At 43.2% G+C, this 22,547-nt stretch overlaps 1 protein-coding gene across 1 annotated transcript in view; it reads left to right on the forward strand.

Annotated features, from left to right (window-relative positions):
- LOC109893126 (transient receptor potential cation channel subfamily M member 4-like) overlaps window positions 1–22,547 on the forward strand; it is a 70,825-nt gene that overhangs the window by 39,102 nt on the left and 9,176 nt on the right. The window contains exons 17-18 of the mRNA XM_020486190.2: window positions 1,461–1,568; window positions 1,652–1,931. Coding sequence (XP_020341779.1) covers window positions 1,461–1,568; window positions 1,652–1,931 — 388 coding nt within the window. The remainder of the gene's footprint in view (window positions 1–1,460; window positions 1,569–1,651; window positions 1,932–22,547) is intronic.

Genomic DNA, 22,547 nt, shown 5'->3' on the forward strand with positions numbered 1-22,547 from the left:
AATCGCAAATTAAATTAAATTAATATGCTAGCTCTCAAGCTTAGCCTTTTGTTAACAACACTGTCATCTCAGATTTTCAAAATATGCTTCTCAACCATAGCAAAACAAGCATTTGTGTAACAGCTAGCGCAGCTAGCATAGCATTTAGCGTTAGCATCATCAGGCAACATTTTCACAAAAAAAAGAAAATCATTCAAATAAAATAATTTACCTTTGAAGAACTTCAGATGTTTTCAATGAGGAGACTCTCAGTTAGATAGCAAATGCTCAGTTTTTCCTGAAAGATTATTTGTTTAGGAGAAATCGCTCCGTTTGGTGCGTCACGTTTGGCTACCAAAAAAACCCGAAAAATCTGTCATCAAAACGCCAAACTTTTTTCCCAATTAACTCCATAATATCGACTGAAACATGGTAAACGTTGTTTAGAATCAATCCTCAAGGTGTTTTTCACATATCTCTTCATGATATATCGTTCGTTGAAAGCCTCCTCTCTCCTCTCAATCACTGGATGACTGCGTGCAGCTTGTAGATTACGCACCAATTTAGACAAAGGACACCGGGCGGACCCCTGGTAAATGTAGTCTCTTATGGCCAATCTTCCAATGATATGCCTACAAATACGTCACAATGCTGCAGACACCTTGGAGAAACGATAGAAAGGGCAGGCTCATTCCCGGCGCATTCACAGCCATATAAGGAGACAATGGAAAACAGTTCCTCCAAAATTCTGCCCATTTCCTGGTTGAAGTTTAATCTTGGTTTCGCCTGTAGCATGAGTTCTGTGGCACTCACAGATAATATCTTTGCAGTTTTGGAAACGTTAGAGTGTTTCGAGTCGAGCATCTTTTCGTGACAAAATATTGCGCTTAAAACGGGCACGTTTTTTTATCCATAAATTAAAAGAACGCCCCCTATATCCAAGAAGTTAACAATTGTATTTGTATTTACAGATGGCATACAAGTTTGTTATTAAGGCACTTGAAAGTTCACCTGTTCCAGAAGGCATTTTGATCAACAACCAACCAAATAATACGTTCAAATGCCTCTGCTGTGAAGTAGATGCAAGACAAATGTCTAGCATCCTGAAACGGGTCACATATGTATATTTTGTGTATAATGTGAATATTTGTGTTGTATTGTGCAGGGCACATTTGAAAAAGAGACCTAGGTCTCAATATGTCTTCCCTGGTAAAATAAAGGTACAAAAATAAATAAACTTTTCCTTCACCACCTATCTTACAATATCGTTCAAATCTTTGCAATGCTGGCCTATTTTCATCTTTGCTTCCCTTTCACTACAGGCTATCTTCTCTCTATCATTCACATTTTTTATACGTGGAGCGTTCCTTATTTTCCTCATATGGGGTGAATGTGAGAAATTGGAAGCTGGTGGTGAAACTGTCTGTCAGTCTATAATTTATTTCTCTCTCTCTCTCTCTCTCTCTCTCTCTCTCTCTCAGGGAACATGAGGAAGAGGTGAGGTCAGAGGAGGTACCTCTTGGTCGAGACACAGAGAGTCTGGACGGAGGAGATGCCACTATGCTCTCCCTCTCCGACATCATGCAAACGTAAACACGCGCGCACACACACGCACGCACATACTCATCAATGTACACACACTAAGTAATTATTCCCATTCTTATCCTCTCAGGGAAGAGGACGTCGAGGAATATGCTGCTCTAAGGGACAATCTGAAAAGTGCCCCCTCTTCCAATCCCAAGAGGCCCTTCGTATTGCTGCGCTGGAGGGAGTTCTGGTTTGCGCCCGTCACCTCGTTCCTAGGCAACGTGCTGATGTACTTCCTGTTCCTCATCCTGTTTGCTTATATCCTATTGTTGGACTTCAAGCCCCCGCCGCCTCACGGCCCGTCCACCTTAGAGTTTGTTCTATACTTCTGGGTCTTCACCATGGTCTGTGAGGAGATTCGACAGGTAGGATGCATCACATGTAAACAAAACACACACTCAAATACACACAGACAAGTACAAAACATGTACAGGCAAGAACCTATACAGTCACCTCTAAATGTATTGGCACCAGTGATAAAGATTAGCAAAATAAATAATAGAAATAATAAGATATATTGGATGGTCAATTTTTTTTCTAAATCTATTATTTTATACTAATACAATTTATCAGAACATTTTATTTAGTTTAATAATCTAAAACAGATAAGTCAAAATTATTACAATTACACAAAATGTGTTTCCATTTCCATTATATTTTAGTCATTCTTATCCAGAGTGACTTACAGAGGCAATTAAGGGTTGCTCAAGGGCACCTCGGCAGGTTTTCACCTAGTTGGCTCAGGGATTCGAACCAGCCCAACGCTCTTAACCACTAGGCTACTTGCTGCTCTAGCAATAGGTAGTAATCGATATTAATAGATAGTAATAATGTATAGTAATTAAGTAGTAATAGATCGTAATTCTACTTTTTTTGTGGCCTTTTCATGACTTTCTGTTTCACTAGGCTATAAAAATTAGGTAACACGCATGTAAAATCATTTTGTCATTCATCACCATGGCATAGAACTCACAAATGAAAAGAGACACGGTTGAGGACTTTCTTAAATTAGGCAATGGGAACAAGAAACTACTGAAAACCAAAATATACTACTACTATATCACTATTAGGGCAACATTTAAGAAGTTTAAAACAACTGGAACTGTTGTTAACTTGTCTGGTAGAGGACCCAAGTGTATCTTTTCCCCAAGCACAGTGAGGAAGATGTTCAGCAGGTAAAAAAAGTCCAAGGGCCACAGTTGGAGAATTACAGAACTTGGTAAGGTTGCCATAAAAAAAGCTTTTTTTAAGAGCAACCAACAAATGTAAACACATGGAGAAGGGAAAGGGGATACGTAGTCACTGAATGCATTCAACTGAAAAAATTGTAACCACCGAAAGCCACCAGATTATCTACACCGGATTTCTTGTTAAACCATCAATATTGGCTAAATCACCTCAAAGCTGATCTCAATTGCAACCAGCATTGGCTACCGATATGCCTGCTCCCTAACATGGATGTCGGGTTATCTTTTAGTCCCCTTTTAGTTCTCACCTGGCTACCTCTACCCCGGTCAACAGCCCTGCGCTCCCCACAGCAACTCGCCCAAACCTCCGCCACTTCTCCTTCACCCAAATCCAGATAGCTGATGTTCTGAAAGAGCTGCAAAATCTGGACCCCTACAAATCAGCCGGGCTAGACAATCTGGACCCTCTCTTTCTAAAATTATCTGCCGAAATTGTTGCAACCCCTATTACTAGCCTGTTTAACCTCTCTTTCGTGTCGTCTGAGATTCCCATAGATTAGAAAGCTGCCGCGGTCATCCCCCTCTTCAAAGGGGGAGACACTCTAGACCCAAACTGCTACAGGCTTATATCTATTCTACCCTGCCTTTCTAAGATCTCAACAAACTGATTACCGATCATTTCGAATCTCACCGTACCTTCTCCGCTATGCAATCTGGTTTCAGAGCTGGTCATGGGTGCATCTCAGCCATGCTCAAGGTCCTAAACGATATCATAACCGCCATCGATAATAGACATTACTGTGCAGCCGTATTCATCGTCCTCTGTCAGTTCGACTCTGTCAATCAATACATTCTTATTGGCAGACTCAACAGCCTTGGTTTCTCAAATGATTGCCTCGCTTGGTTCACCAACTACTTCTCCGATAGAGTTCAGTATGTCAAATCGGAGGGCCTGTTGTCTGGACCTCTGGCAGTCTCTATGGGGATGCCACAGCGTTCAATTCTTGGGCCGACTCTCTTCTCTGTATACATCAATGATGTCACTCTTGCTGCTGGTGATTCTTTGATCCACCTCTACGCAGACGACACCATTCTGTGTACCTCTGGCCTTTCGTTGGACACTGTGTTAACTAACCTCCAAATGAGCTTCAATGCCATTACAACTCTCCTTCCGTAGCCTCCAACTGCTCTTAAATGCAAGTAAAACTAAATGCATGCTCTCCGATCGCTGCCCGCAGCTGCCCACCCGTCCAGCATCACTACTCTGGACGGTTCTGACATATAATATGTGGACAACTACAAATACCTAGGTGTCTGGTTAGACTGTAAACTCTCCTTCCAGACTCACATTAAACATCTCCATCTTTCTATTTTGCAACAAAGCATCCTTCACTCATGCTTCCAAACATACCCTCGTAAAACTGAGCTTCCTACCGATCCTCAACTTCAGCGATGTCATTTACAAAATAGCCTCCAACACTCTACTCAACAAATTGGATGCAGTCTATCACAGTGCCATCCGTTTTGTCACCAAAGCCTCATATACTACCCACCACTGCGACCTGTATGCTCTCGTTGGCTGGCCCTCGCTTCATACTCGTCGCCAAATCCACTGGCTCCAGGTCATCTACAAGTCTCTGCTAGGTAAAGCCCCGCCTTATCTCAGCTCGCTGGTCACCATAGCATGACCCACCCGTAGCACGCACTCCAGCAGGTATATCTCACTGGTCACCCCCAAAGCCAATTCTTCCTTTGGCCGCATCTCCTTCCAGTTCTCTGCTGCCAATGACTGGAACTAACTGCAAAAATCTCTGAAGCTGGAGACTCTTACCTCCCTCACTAGCTTTAAGCACCAGCTGTCAGAGCAGCTCACAGATCACTGCACTTGTACATAGCTCATCTGTAAATAGCCCATCCAATCTACCTCATCCCCATACTGTATTCATTTATTTATATATCTTGTTCCTTTGCACCCCAGTATCTCTACTTGCACATGCATCATCTGCACATCCTACCATTCCAGTGTTTAATTGCTATATTGTAATTACTTCGCCACCATGGCCTATTTAAATAAAGGTGAAATAAAGAATTGCAACCAACATTTTAAGACAATTTCCCCCTCTGGTGGGTATTATCATCGGAACAGTTTTGATTCTGCAATTTTATCTGACAAAAGGTAATTTATCTATTTGACTGTCATTCCATACAACTGAAATAAAGTATATCCTTGCTTACCATGGCAAATCGACTGTGGCAATTTACCGGACACCTTGTATGAATGCACAATGACATATCTTTCATATATTAGTGAGAAATAATAATAATACAAAAAAGGTTAAATTACTTCACACCTTTATTTAACTAGGCAAGTCAGTTAACAACAGATTCTCATTTACAATGACGGCCTACCCCGGCCAAACCCAGACGGCGCTGGGCCAATTGTGTGCCGCCCTATGGGACTCCCAATCACGGCCGGTTGTGATAAAGCCTGGATATATATAACAAGACTGTTAAAGGAGCATAGCGCTGTGCACCAGAACGCTTATTGATGCATGTTCATTCTTGCATATTGAAATGGGGAGGATTGGGACACATAGATATTATTGTGATGGCCTATGATATATGGCTGAAGTGAATTCTACCACTGCAGCAGTAGAGGCTGGTGGGGGAAGCTATAGAGGATGGGCTCGTTGTAATAGCTGGAATGGAATTAATGGAACGATATGGAAACCACATGTTTGACTCTGTTTCATTTATTCCATTCCAGCCATTACAATGAGCCAGTCCTCCTATAGCGCCTCCCACCAGCCTCCTCTGAACTGCAGTTAGCATTGTCAATGTGGGTGACATGGAGCTATTGGACTGGACTTAGCAGGAAAGGCCTTGAAGGAGAAAGTTTCCCAAACTGCAGCATATTAAGACATGTCTTTGTACTGTGTCCAAATGGATTTCAGATGCATCCCCAGACCCAGAGAAACCTGATGAATGCACTGATGAGAAGGATGATGTTAAACTTACTGACAGTGTGTCCCAAGCGTCCAGCCGCAAGTCTAACAGGAGTTCACGGTCAGTTTTATCCTCCACATCCTCAGCCTGAATTCAAGCTGAAAGAGCAGCAGTAGTAACAAAGGCTGCTGCTCTCAAGTTAAAATACTATCTAGAGCAGGGATGGGCAACTGGCAGCCCTTTTGTAGGCCCACGGATCAATGTCCCCCCGCAAAAATAAGTTAGGGTCTCAACTTACTGTTGAGGGTTAGAGTAGCAGAGTACGAAATTTGATTGTGCATTAGCAGTTTTTCTCTTCAGTCAGTCACTGATAGTCACTCAATTAGCCCATGTCAACAAAAAAATTTTAGAAGGTAAATTAATCTCGTTGGCCAGCAATCTAAACTTGTAGTGACAATGGTCAAATTACCGACCGGGGGCCCCCGATCATCAGATAAAAACTCCACCATATGGCTAAATGTGTAGAATTGCAGGAAATTAGCTGCCCCATGGCAAAATTTGTAGAATTTAGGGTTGTGACGGTAGGCCTACACATATTCATACTGAACAGTTCGGTACGGGGACCTTGGTTCGGTCCACACTATGAACCCAAATAAATACATTAAAAAATGAAAACACTAGGACTATAGGCTATGCCTACGATGTGTTGTAGGCCTCTTGAGTAAACCTGAGCTGAAAAAACATTTCAGGCTATTCTGTTAAAACTACAGCCTATGCACACATTATAATCAACATTCAAATCTTAATTGGCGCATTTGTGAGGCACAACCGGGAATTAGTTCTGTAAAATGCAGAGTGGTGGGGTCTGTAAACCAGGAGGATTCTCCATTGTTGTGTTTGTTGATGAACTTTTACAACACAAAATAACCAAGCGGGATGCAGGAGTACCATTTCAATTTGTTTACGGCCGGTGTAGGCCGTCATTGTAAATAATAATTTGTTCATAACTGACTTGCCTAGTTAAATAAAGGTTACAATTAAAATATATATTTAAGCCCCACATGATACATCCGGTGTCCAGTGTCAGTTCGTCCTGGCATTGATAGTACTGAGCTTCTGTTGTGCATTCTGGACATTTTGTGTTGCGGAGTACAGCTGGGACAGAGTAGGGCTTTAGCCCCACCCATCTCTTTAAGGATTCACGTGATGTCATGTGCTAAACAGAGTGAGAAGTTTAGTAAACAACCAAAGATTTCAAGACTAAAAGTGGTAAAAGTAGTAGTCTACAATAAGGAAAAACTCCAGGTAAAAATACACTTTATCTAATCCTTAGCCTATATCCTAATCTGACTTTGGTGCAGGTCATGTTGTTCTTCACAATATCGTCTCTGGTAAACACACACTATATCAAATAAAATCTCATTTGGGTCATGTGAACTAATTTGGGTCATGTGAACTAATTTGGGTCATGTGAAGGAAATGCTATAACCACTCCCCAGCCACATCTCGCTAAGTGGATGGGTCACTATTGTCTAGACATGTGCACATATTCAGGACATACAATAGATGACCATAATTGCCCCCGGATACACCTGGCTAACTTGATGGGTCACGTAATCATCTGATGAAGTGGAGTCTTTTGTTTAGACATCTAGCCAGCTATCTGAACAATGAACCTGCATAATCCCAACTCATACCACAACCAATACAAATATTGTCGTAGCTGTAGTATGAATCTGCAGGTAGCTAAAGCTAACAACTAGGTTCAATGTTAGCTAGCTAACACTAGGCTATAACTAGAAATGCAACTGGATTTCTGAATCTAATAATATTACTACACAGATCATACACGTACTGTAACGTTAGTAAGCAAGCCAGCAAGCTAATGTTTGCTAGCTAGTTAACAGTATGTGTTAACTTACAATGAAAATTACTTTCTGACAAAAATTTTAACGTATAATATCTGAAATGTAGCTAGACTCTTACCCGTATACACGGATGAACGCGTCATGGCAGACTGGAACCATTTAACTTCATTTTGTTTGTAGCTACATCTTGGTTGGCCAGCAATGTGTCAAGTCACTCCGGTTCATACTGACCGTGGCGTGTGCAGAAAGTTGTATTGGTCATACACATGTTTAGCAGATGTTATTGCGGGTGTTGCAAAATGCTTGTGTTTCTAGCTCCAACAATGCAGTAATATCTAACAAGTAATATCTAACAAATTCACAACAATACAAACAATATACACATCTAAAGTAAAGGAATGGATTTAAGAATATATCAATATTTGGACGAGCAATGTCAGAGCAGCATAGACTAAAATACAGTAGAATAGAATACAGTATATACAGTCGTGGCCAAAAGTTTTGAGAATGACACAAATATTAATTTTCACAAAGTTTGCTGCTTCAGTGTCTTTAGATATTTTTGTCAGATGTTACTATGGAATACTGAAGTACAATTACAAGCATTTCATAAGTGTCAAATGCTTTTATTGACAATTACATGAAGCTGAATGCAAAGAGTCAATATTTGCAGTGTTGACCCTTCTTTTTCAAGACCTCTGCAATCTGCCCTGGCATGTTGTTAATTAACTTCTGGACCACATCCTGACTGATAGCAGCCCATTCTTGCAAAATCAATGCTTGGAGTTTGTCCACCCACCTCTTGAGGATTGACCACAAGTTCTCAATGGGATAAAGGTCTGGGGAGTTTCCTGGCCATGGACCCAAAATATCAAGGTTTTGTTCCCCGGGCCACTTAGTTATCACTTTTGCCTTATGGCAAGGTGCTCCATCATGCTGGAAAAGGTATTGTTCATCACCAAACTGTTCCTGGATGGTTGGGAGAAGTTGCTCTCGGAGGATGTGTTGGTACCATTCTTTATTCACGGCTGTGTTCTTAGGCAAAATTGTGAGTGAGCCCACTCCCTTGGCTGAGAAGCAACCCCACACATGAATGGTCTCAGGATGCTTTACTGTTGGCATGACACAGGACTGATGGTAGTGCTCACCTTGTCTTCTCCAGACAAGCTTTTTTCTGGATGCCCCAAACAATCAGAAAGGGGATTCATCAGAGAAAATGACAGTCCTCAGCAGTCCAATCCCTGTACCTTGTAGAATATCAGTCTGTCCCTGATGTTTTTCCTGGAGAGAAGTGGCTTCTTTGCTGCCCTTATTGACACCAGGCCATCCTCCAAAATTATTCGCCTCACTGTGCGTGCAGATGCACTCACACCTGCCTGCTCCCATTCCTGAGCAAGCTCTGTACCGGTGGTGCCCTGATCCCGCAGCTGAATCAACTTTAGGAGACGGTCCTGGCTCTTGCTGGACATTCTTGGGTGCCCTGAAGCCTTTTTCACAAAAATTGAACCGCTCTCCTTGAAGTTCTTGATGATACGATAAACTGTTGATTTAGGTGCAATCTTACTGGCAGCAATATCCTTGCCTGTGAAGCCATTTTTTTGTGCAAAGCAATGATGCACGTGTTTCCTTGCAGTTAACCATAGCATAGTTCACAGAGGAAGAACAATGATTCCAAGCACCACCCTCCTTTTGAAGTTATTCGAACTCAATCTGCATGACAGAGTGATCTCCAGCCTTGTCATCGTCAACATTCATACCTGTGTTAGCTGACATGATGTCAGCTGGTCCTTTTGTGGCAGTGCTGAAATGCAGTGGAAATGTTTTGGGGGGATTCACTTCATTTGCATGGCAAAGAGGGACTTTGCAATTAATTGCAATTCATCTTATCACTCTTCATAACATTCTGGAGTATATGCAAATTGCCATCATACAAACTGAGGCAGCAGACTTTGTGAAAATGTATTAATTCTCAAAACTTTTGGCCACGACTGTACATCTGAGATGAGTAATGCAAAATATATCAACATTATTAGTGACTAGTGTTCCATTATTAAAGTGGCCTGTGATTTCAAGTCTATGTATATAGGGCAGCAGCCTCTAACGTGCTAGTGATGGCTATTTAACAGTCTGATGGCTGTTTTTCAGTCTCTCAGTCCCATCTTTGATGCACCTGTACTGACCTCACCTTCTGGAAAATATAGGGGTGAAAAGGCAGTGGCTCGGGTGGTTGTTGTCCTTGATGATCTTTTTGGCCTTCCTGTGACATCGGGTGCTGTAGGTGTATTGGATGGAAGATAGTTTGCCCCCGGTGATGCATTGGCCAGACCGCACCACCCTCTGGAGAGCCTTGTGGTTGCAGGTGGTGCAGTTGCAGTACCAGGTGGTGATACAGCCCAACAGGATGCTCTCAATTGTGCATCTGTAGAAGTTTGTGAGGGTTTTAGGTGCTAAGCTAAATGTCTTCAGCCTCCTGAGTTTGAAGAGGAGCTGTTGCGCCTTCTTCACCACACTGTCTGTGTGGGTGGAGCATTTCAGTTTGGCCGTGATGTGTACACTGAGGCACTTGAAGCTTTCCACCTTCTCCACTGCGGTCCTGTTGATGTGGATAGGGGGGTTCTCCATCTGCTGTTTCCTGAAGTCCACGATCAGCCTATTTGTTTTGTTGATGTTGAGTGAGAGGTTATTTTCCTGGCACCACACTCCCAGGGCCCTCACCTCCTCCCTGTAGGCTGTCTCGTCATTGTTGGTAATCAGGCCTACTGCTGTTGTGTTGTCTGCAAACTTGATGATTGAGTTGGAGGTGTGCATAGCCACGTAGTCATTGGTGAACAGGGAGTACAGGAGGTGGCTGAGCACGCACCCTTGTGGGTCCCCTGTGTTGTGGATCAGCGAAGTGGAGGTGTTGTTTTCTACCTTCACCACCTGGGGGCAGCCTGTCAGGAAGTCCAGGACCCAGTTGCACAGGGCGGGGTTCAGACCCAGGGCCCCAAGCTTAATGATGAGCTTGGAGTGTACTATGGTGTTGAATGCTGAGATATAGTCAATGACCAGCATTCTTACATAGGTATTCCTCTTGCCCAGATCGGATACGGCAGTATGCAATGCGATGGGGATTGCATTGTCTGTGGATCTATTGGGGGGCGGTAAGCAAATTGAAGTGGGTCTAGGGTGTCATGTAAGGTAGAGGTGATATGATCCTTGACTAGTTTCTCAAAGCACTTCATGATGATAGAAGTGAGTGCTATTGGGCAATAGTCATTTAGTTCAGTTACCTTTGCTTTCTTGGGTACAGGAACAATGGCGGACATCTTGAAGCATGAGGGGACAGCAGACTGCAATAGGGAGAGATTGAATATGTCCATAAACACTCCATCCAGCTAGTCTGCGCATGCTCTGAGGACTCCGCTGGGGATGCCTCTGTGCCGGAAGCCCTGCTAGGGTTAACACGCTTAAATGTCTTACTCACATCAGCCACAGAGATGGAGAGCCCACAGTCCTTGGTAGCTGGCCGCGTCGGTGGCACTTATCCTCAAAGCGGGGCGAAGAAGGTGTTTAGCTTATCCGGAAGCAAGACCTCGGTGTCCACGACGTGACTGGTTTTCCCTTTGTAGTCCGTGATTATCAGTAGACCCTGCCACATATGTCTCATGTCTGAGCCGTTGAATTGCGACACCACTATGTCTCTGTTCTGATACTTTGCCTGTTTGATTGCCTTGTGGAGGGAACAACTACACTGTTTGTATTCGGCCATATTCTCAGTCACCTTGCCATGGTTAAATGTGGTGATTCGCGCTCAGTTTTGCGCAAATGCTGCCATCTATCTACGGTTTCTGGTTTTGGTAGGTTTTAATATTCACAGTGGGTACAACATCTCCTATACTTGTCCTGATAAACTTAGTCACAGTATCTGTGTATTCGTCGATATTATTCTGAGGCTACCCAGAACATATCCCAGTCCACGTGATCAAAACAATCTTGAAGCATGGATTCCGATTGGTCAGACCAGCGTTGAATAGTCTGTAGCACGGGTACTTCCTGTTTGAGTTTTTGCCTATATGAAGGGAGGAGCAAAATAGAGTCGTGATCAGATTTCCTGAAGGGAGGGTGGGGGTGTGCCTTGTAGGCATTTTGAAAAGTTGAGGATCAGTGGTCCAATGTTTTCTCAGAGCGAGTGCTACAGTCAATGTGTTGGTAGAACTTCGGTAGCATTATCCTCAGATTAGCTATGTTAAAATCCCCGGCTACAATAAATACGGTCTCAGGATATGTGATTTCCAGTTTGCATAGAGTCCAGTGTAGTTCTTTGAGGGCCGTTGTGGTATCGGCTTGAGGGTGAATATACACGGCTGTGACTATAATCAAAGACAATTCTCTTGGGAGGTATTACGGTTGGCATTTGATTGTGAGGTATTCTAGAATGGGTGAACAAAAGGACTTAAGTTTCAATATGTTATCACAATCTCACCATGAGTAGTTAATCATGAAACATATACCCCCACCCTTCTTCTTCCCGGAGAGATCTTTATTCCTGTCTACGCAATGAACTGAGAACACAACTGGCTGTACGGACTCAGTATATCCCGAGAGAGCCATGTTTCCATGAAACAGACTATGTTACAATCCCTTATTTCTTTCTGGAAGGAGAACCTCGCCCTGAGCTTGTTTATTATCCAGAGACTGAACATTAGCGAGTAATATACTCAGAAACGGTGTGTGGTGTGTGGGCCTCCTGAGTCGGACTAGGAGTCCACTCCGAATTCCTCTTGGATCAGCCTCTGGAATCAGTTCTTTACCGGTTGTATGTCAAATCAAATCAAATCAAATCAAATTTATTTATATAGCCCTTCGTACATCAGCTGATATCTCAAAGTGCTGTACAGAAACCCAGCCTAAAACCCCAAACAGCAAGCAATGCAGGTGTAGAAGCACGGTGGCTAGGAAAAACTCCCTAGAAAGGCCAATACCTAGGAAGAAACCTAGAGAGGAACCAGGCTATGTGGGGTGGCCAGTCCTCTTCTGGCGGTGCCGGGTGGAGATTATAACAGAACATGGCCAAGATGTTCAAATGTTCATAAATTACCAGCATGGTCGAATAATAATAAGGCAGAACAGTTGAAACTGGAGCAGCAGCACAGTCAGGTGGAAGTTGAAACTGGAACAGCAGCATGGCCAGGTGGACTGGGGACAGCAAGGAGTCATCATGTCAGGTAGTCCTGGGGCATGGTCCTAGGGCTCAGGTCAGTTGAAACTGGAACAGCAGCATGGCCAGGTGGACTGGGGACAGCAAGGAGTCATCATGTCAGGTAGTCCTGGGGCATGGTCCTAGGGCTCAGGTCCTCCGAGAGAGAGAAAGAAAGAGAGAAGGAGAGAATTAGAGAACGCACACTTAGATTCACACAGGACACCGAATAGGACAGGAGAAGTACTCCAGATATAACAAACTGACCCCAGCCCCCCGACACATAAACTACTGCAGCATAAATACTGGAGGCTGAGACAGGAAGGGTCAGGAGACACTGTGGCCCCATCCGAGGACACCCCCGGACAGGGCCAAACAGGTAGGATATAACCCCACCCACTTTGCCAAAGCACAGCCCCCACACCACTAGAGGGATATCTTCAACCACCAACTTACCATCCTGAGACAAGGCTGAGTATAGCCCACAAAGATCTCCGCCACGGCACAACCCAAGGGGGGGGGGGGCGCCAACCCAGACAGGATGACCACAACAGTGAATCAACCCACTCAGGTGACGCACCCCCTCCAGGGACGGCATGAGAGAGCCCCAGCAAGCCAGTGACTCAGCCCCTGTAATAGGGTTCGAGGCAGAGAATCCCAGTGGAAAGAGGGGAACCGGCCAGGCAGAGACAGCAAGGGCGGTTCGTTGCTCCAGAGCCTTTCCGTTCACCTTCCCACTCCTGGGCCAGACTACACTCAATCATATGACCCACTGAAGAGATGAGTCTTCAGTAAAGACTTAAAGGTTGAGACCGAGTTTGCGTCTCTGACATGGGTAGGCAGACCGTTCCATAAAAATGGAGCTCTATAGGAGAAAGCCCTGCCTCCAGCTGTTTGCTTAGAAATTCTAGGGACAATTAGGAGGCCTGCGTCTTGTGACCGTAGCGTACGTGTAGGTATGTACGGCAGGACCAAATCAGAGAGATAGGTAGGAGCAAGCCCATGTAATGCTTTGTAGGTTAGCAGTAAAACCTTGAAATCAGCCCTTGCTTTGACAGGAAGCCAGTGTAGAGAGGCTAGCACTGGAGTAATATGATCAAATTCTTTGGTTCTAGTCAGGATTCTAGCAGCCGTATTTAGCACTAACTGAAGTTTATTTAGTGCTTTATCCGGGTAGCCGGAAAATAGAGCATTGCAGTAGTCTAACCTAGAAGTGACAAAAGCATGGATTAATTTTTCTGCATAATTTTTGGACAGAAAGTTTCTGATTTTTGCAATGTTACGTAGATGGAAAAAAGCTGTCCTCGAAATGGTCTTGATATGTTCTTCAAAAGAGAGATCAGGGTCCAGAGTAACGCCGAGGTCCTTCACAGTTTTATTTGAGACGACTGTACAACCATTAAGATTAATTGTCAGATTCAACAGAAGATCTCTTTGTTTCTTGGGACCTAGAACAAGCATCTCTGTTTTGTCAGAGTTTAATAGTAGAAAGTTTGCAGCCATCCACTTCCTTATGTCTGAAACACATGCTTCTAGCGAGGGCAATTTTGGGGCTTCACCATGTTTCATTGAAATGTACAGCTGTGTGTCATCCGCATAGCAGTGAAAGTTTACATTATGTTTTCGAATAACATCCCCAAGAGGTAAAATATATAGTGAAAACAATAGTGGTCCTAAAACGGAACCTTGAGGAACACCGAAATTTACAGTTGATTTGTCAGAGGACAAACCATTCACAGAGACAAACTGATATCTTTCCGACAGATAAGATCTAAACCAGGCCAGAACATGTCCGTGTAGACCAATTTGGGTTTCCAATCTCTCCAAAAGAATGTGGTGATCGATGGTATCAAAAGCAGCACTAAGGTCTAGGAGCACGAGGACAGATGCAGAGCCTCGGTCCGATGCCATTAAAATGTCATTTACCACCTTCACAAGTGCCGTCTCAGTGCTATGATGGGGTCTAAAACCAGACTGAAGCATTTCGTATACATTGTTTGTCTTCAGGAAGGCAGTGAGTTGCTGCGCAACAGCCTTCTCTAAAATTTTTGAGAGGAATGGAAGATTCGATATAGGCCGATAGTTTTTTATATTTTCTGGGTCAAGGTTTGGCTTTTTCAAGAGAGGCTTTATTACTGCCACTTTTAGTGAGTTTGGTACACATCCAGTGGATAGAGAGCCGTTTATTATGTTCAACATAGGAGGGCCAAGCACAGGAACCAGCTCTTTCAGTAGTTTAGTTGGAATAGGGTCCAGTATGCAGCTTGAAGGTTTAAAGGCCATGATTATTTTCATCATTGTGTCAAGAGATATAGTACTAAAACACTTGAGCGTCTCTCTTGATCCTAGGTCCTGGCAGAGTTGTGCAGACTCAGGACAACTGAGGTTTGGAGGAATACGCAGGTTTAAAGAGTCCGTAATTTGCTTTCTAATAATCATAATCTTTTCCTCAAAGAAGTTCATGAATTTATCACTGCTAAAGTGAAAGTCATCCTCTCTTGGGGAATGCTGCTTTTTAGTTAGCTTTGCGACAGTATCAAAAAGGAATTTCGGATTGTTCTTATTTTCCTCAATTAAGTTAGAAAAATAGGATGATCGAGCAGCAGTAAGGGCTCTACGGTACTGCACGGTACCGTCCTTCCAAGCTAGTCGGAAGACTTCCAGTTTGGTGTGGCGTCATTTCCGTTCCAATTTTCTGGAAGCTTGCTTCAGAGCTCGGGTATTTTCTGTGTACCAGGGAGCTAGTTTCTTATGAGAATTTCTTTTAGTTTTTAGGGGTGCAACTGCATCTAGGGTATTGCGCAAGGTTAAATTGAGATCCTCAGTTAGGTGGTTAACTGATTTTTGTCCTCTGGCGTCCTTTTGTCCTTGATGCCCTTCCAGAGGGAGTCTGGAAGGGCATCAAGGAATCTTTGTGTTGTCTGTGAATTTATAGCACGACTTTTGATGTTCCTTGGCAGATTATTTGTTGCAATTGCAAACGTAATAAAATGGTGGTCCGATAGTCCAGGATTATGAGGAAAAACATTAAGATCCACCACATTTATTCCATGGGACAAAACTAGGTCCAGCGTATGACTGTGACAGTGAGTGGGTCCAGAGACATGTTGGACAAAACCCACTGAGTCGATGATGGCTCCGAAAGCCTTTTGGAGTGGGTCTGTGGACTTTTCCATGTGAATATTAAAGTCACCAAAGATTAGAATATTATCTGCTATGACTACAAGGTCCGATAGGAATTCAGGGAACTCAGTGAGAAACGCTGTATATGGCCCAGGAGGCCTGTAAACAGTAGCTATAAAAAGTGATTGAGCAGGCTGCATAGATTTCATGACTAGAAGCTCAAAAGACGAAAATGTCATTTTTTTTTTGTAAATTGAAATTTGTTATCGTAAATATTAGCAACACCTCCGCCTTTGCGGGATGCACGGGGGATATGGTCACTAGTGTAGCCAGGAGGTGAGGCCTCATTTAAAACAGTAAATTCATCAGGCTTAAGCCATGTTTCAGTCAGGCCAATCACATCAAGATTATGATCAGTGATTAGTTCATTGACTATAATTGCCTTTGAAGTAAGGGATCTAACATTAAGTAGCCCTATTTTGAGATGTGAGGTATCATGATCTCTTTCAGTAATGACAGGAATGGAGGTGGTCTTTATCCTAGTGAGATTGCTAAGGCGAACACCGCCATGTTTAGTTTTGCCCAACCTAGGTCGAGGCACAGACACGGTCTCAATGGTGATAGCTGAGCTGACTACACTGACTGTGCTAGTGGCAGACTCCACTATGCTGGCAGGCTGGCTAACAGCCTGCTGCCTGGCCTGCACCCTATTTCATTGTGGAGCTAGAGGAGTTAGAGCCCTGTCTATGTTGGTAGATAAGATGAGAGCACCCCTCCAGCTAGGATGGAGTCCGTCACTCCTCAGCAGGTCAGGCTTGGTCCTGTTTGTGGGTGAGTCCCAGAAAGAGGGCCAATTATCTACAAATTCTAACTTTTGGGAGGGGCAGAAAACAGTTTTCAACCAGCGATTGAGTTGTGAGACTCTGCTGTAGAGCTCATCACTCCCCCTAACTGGGAGGGGGCCAGAGACAATTACTCGATGCCGACACATCTTTCTAGCTGATATGCACGCAGAAGCTATGTTGCGCTTGGTGATCTCTGACTGTTTCATCCTAACATCGTTGGTGCCGACGTGGATAACAATATCTCTATACTCTCTACACTCGCCAGTTTTAGCTTTAGCCAGCACCATCTTCAGATTAGCCTTAACGTCGGTAGCCCTGCCCCCGGGTAAACAGTGTATGATCGCTGGATGATTCGCTTTAAGTCTAATACTGCGGGTAATGGAGTCGCCAATGACTAGAGTTTTCAATTTGTCAGAGCTAATGGTGGGAAGCTTCGGCATCTCAGACCCCGTAACAGGAGGAGTAGAGACCAGAGAAGAATCGGCCTCTGACTCCGACCCGCTGCTTAATGGGGAAAACCGGTTGAAAGTTTCTGTCGGCTGAATGAGCGACACCGGTTGAGCGTTCCTATAGCATTTCCTTCCAGAAACCGTGAGAAAGTTGTCCGGCTGCGGGGACTGTGCCAGGGGATTTACACTACTATCTGTACTTACTGGTGGCACAGACGCTGTTTCATCCTTTCCTACACTGAAATTACCCTTGCCTAACGATTGCGTCTGAAGCTGGGCTTGCAGCACAGCTATCCTCGCCGTAAGGCGAGTACAGCGGCTGCAATTAGAAGGCATCATGTTAATGTTACTACTTAGCTTCGGCTGTTGGAGGTCCTGACGAATCGTGTCCAGATAAAGCGTCCGGATTGAAAAAGTTGAGGAAAAAATAAATAAATATATGAACGGTAATTAAGAAGTGAAAACCGTAAAGTTGTCAGGTAGCAAAACAGGTTGGCAACAAAACGCACAGCAACTCGAAAACAAGCCTGCAAGTTGTGATGTAATAACACCAAAACATTTCTGGACTAGTAATGTAAGAAATAATTTTTTTTTAAATACTTCAGTGGCTTAGGAGCTAGAAGCATGGCTGCCCTAACTGTCGGTACCATCTCAACACCATCTTAACTGAGTCACACGTGACAAATCACTTGTGGTATGGTTTTGGAAAAATAAAACATTAATTGCAGTGCCTTAAGAAAGTATTCATACACGTTGACTTATTCCACATTTTGTTGTGTTACAGCCTGAATTCAAAATGGCTTACATTAATCTACACATAACTCCATAATGACAAAGTGAAAACATGTATTTAGAAATTTTTGCTAATTGTTTGAAAATTAAATACAGAAAATATCTCATTTACATACAGCACCAGTGAAACTTTTGGACACACCTACTCATTCAAGGGTTTTTCTTTTTTTTTAAACTATTTTCTACATTGTAGAATAATACTGTAGACATCAAAACTATGAAATAACACATATGGAATCATGTAGTAACCAAAAAAGTGTGAAACCAATTATATTTAATCTTTTAGATTCTTCAAAGTAGCCACCCTTTGCCTTGATGACAGCTTTGAACACTCTTGGCAGACCCTTTGCTATGAGACTCGAAATTGAGCTCAGGTTCATCCTGTTTCCATTGATCATCTTTGACATGTTTCTACAACTTGATTGGAGTCTCTACCTGTGGTAAATTCAATTGATTGGAAATTATTTGTGAAGGCACACACCTGTCTATATAAGGTTCCACAGTTGACAGCGCATGTCAGAGCAAAAAACAAAGCCATGAGTTTGAAGGAATCGTGCGTAGAGGTCCGAGACAGGATTGTGTCGAGGCACAGATCTGGGGAAGGGTAACAAAAAATGTCTGCAGTATTGAATGTCCCCAAGAACACAGTGGCCTCTATCATTCTTAAATTGAATACATTTGAAACCACAAAAACTCTTCCTAGAGCTGGCCGCCGAGCCGAACTGAGCAATCAGAGAAGAAGGGCCTTGGCCAGAGAGGTGACCAAGAACCTGATCGTCACTCCGACAGAGCTCCAGAGTTCCTCTGTGGAGATGGGCGAACCTTCCAGAAGGACAACCATCTCTGCATCACTTCACCAATCAGGCCTTTATGGTAGAGTGGCCAGACAGAAGCCACTCCTCAGTAAATGGCACATGACAGCCCACTTGGAGTTTGCCAACAGGCACCTAGAGAACTTTCAGACCATGAGAAACAAGATTAAACTTTTTGGCCTGAATTCCAAGCGTCATGTCTGGAGGAAACCTGGCACCTTACCTACGGTGAAGGATGGTGGTGGCAGCATGCTGTGGGGATGTTTTTCAGTGGCAGGGACTGGGAGACTAGTCAGGATCGATATAAAAATGAACGGAGCAAAGTACAGAGAGATCCTTGATGAAAACCTGCTCCAGAGTGCTCAGGACCTCAGACTGGGGCAAAGGTTCAACTTTTCAACAGGACAGCGACCCTAACCACACAGCCAAGACAACGCAGGAGTGGTTTCGGGACTCTGAATGTCCTCTAAGTGGTCCAGCCAGAGCTTGGACTTTAACCCATCCCAACATCTCTGGAGAGACCTGAAAATAGCTGTGCAGCAACACCCATCCAACCTGACAGAACTTGAGAGGAGAAACTCCACAAATACAGATGTGCCAAGCTTGTAGCGTCATACCCAAGTAGACTCAAGGCTGTACATCGCTGCCAATGGTGCTTCAACAAAGTACTGAGTAAGGGTCTGAATACTTATGTAAATGTGGTATTTCCATTTTATTTATTTATTTTTGCAAACATTTCTGAAAACCTGTTTTTGCTTTGTCATTGTGGAGTATTGTGTGTAGATTGATGAGGGTGAAAAATGAAAATGATTTAATCCATTTTAGAATAATGCTGTAACTTAACAAAATGTGGAAAATGTCAAGGGGTCTGAATACTTTCTGAATGCACTGTATAGGGTCCAACAGCTGACTGTGAATGTCAGAGCAGAAACTATACCTTGAAGTCTAAGGAACTGTCAATAGATATCTGAGATATAATTGTGATGAGGCATATTTCTGGGGAAGGGTATAAAACAATTTCTAAAGTGTTGAAACTTTCATAATTTGGAAATGGAGAGAAAAAATATGGAACTACCCTGCCTAGAGCTGGCCGTTCGACCAAACTGAGCCACCGGACAAGAAGTACCTTGGTCAGGGAGGTGACCAAGAAACACTCTTTGGCCTGAATGCAAAGTCTGGAGAAAACCACGCACTGCTTATCACCCGTCTAACACCATCCCTACCGTGGTGGCAACATAATGCAATGGGATGCTTTTCAGCGGTAGGGAGACTTCTAAGGCTCGAGCCAAATACAGGCAAATCCTTGATGATAACCTGCTTCAGAGGGCAAACAAACTTAGACTAGGGGGCGAAGATTTACGTTCCAACAGGACAATGACCCCAAGCACACAGCCAAAGCAACGCTGGGAGGACTTCAGAAGAAGAATGTGAAAGTCCGTGAGTGGCCCAGCTGGAGCCCAGACTTGAATCCACCGCCAAAGGAGCTTCTACAAAGTATTGACCTGGGTGTAAATACTTACAGTTGAAGTCGGAGGTTTACATACACTTAGGTTGGAGTCATTAAAACTCGTTTTTCAACCACTCCACAAATGTCTTGTTAACAAACTATATTTTTTGGCAAGCCGGTTAGGACGTCTACTTTGTGCATGACACAAGTAATTTTTCCAACAATTGTTTACAGACAGATTATTTCACTAATAATTCACTGTATCACAATTCCAGTGGGTCAGAAGTTTACATACACTAAGTTGAATGTGCCTTTAAACAGCTTGGAAAATTCCAGAAAATTATGTCATGGCTTTAGAAGCTTCTGATAGGCTAATTGACCTCATTTGAGTCAATTGGATTTGAGTCAATTGTACCTGTGGATGTATTTCAAGGCCTACCTTCAAACTCAGTGCCTCTTTGCTTGACATCATGGGTAAATTTTAAAAAATCAGCCAAGACCTCAGAAAGAAATTGTAGACCTCCACAAGTCTGGTTCATACTTGGGAGCAATTTCCAAATGCCTGAAGGTACCACATTCATCTGTACAATCAATAGGTGTATAAACACCATGGGACCACGCAGCCGTCATACCGCTCAGGAAGGAGACGCATTCGGTCTCCTAGAGATGAACGAACTTTGTTGCGAAAAGTGCAAATCAGTCTCAGAACAACAGCAAAGGACCTTGTGAAGATGCTGGAGGAAACAGGTACAAAAGGATCTATATCCACAGTAAACGAGTCCTATATCGACTTAACCTATATCAACAAAGATCATACTTTTTGGAGAAATGTCCTCTGGCCTGATGAAACAAAAATAGAACTGTTTGGCCATGATAACCATTGTTATGTTTGGAGGAAAAAGGGGGAGGCTTGCAAGCCGAAGAACACCATCCCAACCGTGAAGCACGGGGGTGGCAGCATCATGTTGTGTGGGTGCTTTGCTGCAGGAGGGACTGGCGCACTTCACAAAATAGATGGCGTCATGGGGTAGGAAAATGTGGATATATTGAAGCAATTGAGTGTATGTAAACTTCTAACCCACTGGGAATGTGATGAATGAAATAAAAGCTGAAATAAATCAGTCTCTCTATTATTCTGAAATTTCGCATTCTTAAAGTAAAGTGGTGATCCTAACTGACCTAAGACAGGGAATTTTTATTATATTTCTGTATTTTATTTTCAATAAATTTGCAAACAATTCTAAAAACATGTTTTTGACTTTGTCATTCTGGGGTATTGTGTGCAGATGGGTGAGGGAAAGAAATATGTTTAATCAATTTTGAATTCAGGCTGTAACAACAAAATGTGGGTCAAGGGGTATGAATTTGTTCAGAAGGCACTGTATGTGTGCGATTGCCACTAATCTTCTGTGAAGTGTGTGTACCCCCCCTACTGGCTGAAGGGGAATACAGTTCAAAGGCCTACAGCAGGTGTTGGCAACAGGACAGGGTCCAAAAAGACTGTAAAATCACCAGAAAGTCACCCCAAAATTTGTTGAAGTATTCCCACAAAGTAATAACAAATATATAGATATTATTTTTCTACTTAAATCGAACTCTGGACATTGGATTTGTATGTGTCACGACTAATCATTTACCACTCTCCATTGTGGCTGAAGGATTAGGATGAAAATTGTATTGGTACTGTTCTATTTGACAATTTAGTCACTACAGCCGTTATCCTCGCTAGGGTAGGGTTCACAACGTATTGAAAACAGGGACCCGTGCCAATCATTTCACGCCTATCGTTTTGTTGTATTACTTGTTAAACAAAATCTCTGGCCTCAGAGCAATTGTATCCCTAGTCAAAAAATCCTGTAGGATTCCCCCCAAACATTCTATAGAAAATCCTATCAGATTTTGAAACTTTGTATTGGTCATACTCTAAATGAACATGCAGCCTTGAATCACTCTCGTATTGTGATCGTGTGTTGAAGAGGTTGAGAACCTCAGGGAATTATCACTGGTGTAGTTGAAGATTGTGCTCTGGAGACATCGGAGGGAGGCTGTTTCTCAGTTTAATCTTGATTGCAGTTTAATGTATGTGTTCAGGTTTCTGTCCCATATTTAGCGCTGAGATGTCCAATTAAGCTGTGTTTATCCAGTTGTGTTGTCCATACAATGTGGTCTGAAATAACAATTAATAGAATTATATCCATACTATGGCTTGACCGGTTATAAGTATGCAGATCAAACAAACGGGCTGCTGCACAGTTGCTATGGAAGGTCTTTCTAGAGTGCCCGGTTAAATTGTGCAAAAGATAATTGTTTTACTCTGTAAATGGTTAAACTAG

Source organism: Oncorhynchus kisutch, linkage group LG6, assembly GCF_002021735.2.
Source record: "Oncorhynchus kisutch isolate 150728-3 linkage group LG6, Okis_V2, whole genome shotgun sequence".
NCBI classification, from domain to species: domain Eukaryota; kingdom Metazoa; phylum Chordata; class Actinopteri; order Salmoniformes; family Salmonidae; genus Oncorhynchus; species Oncorhynchus kisutch.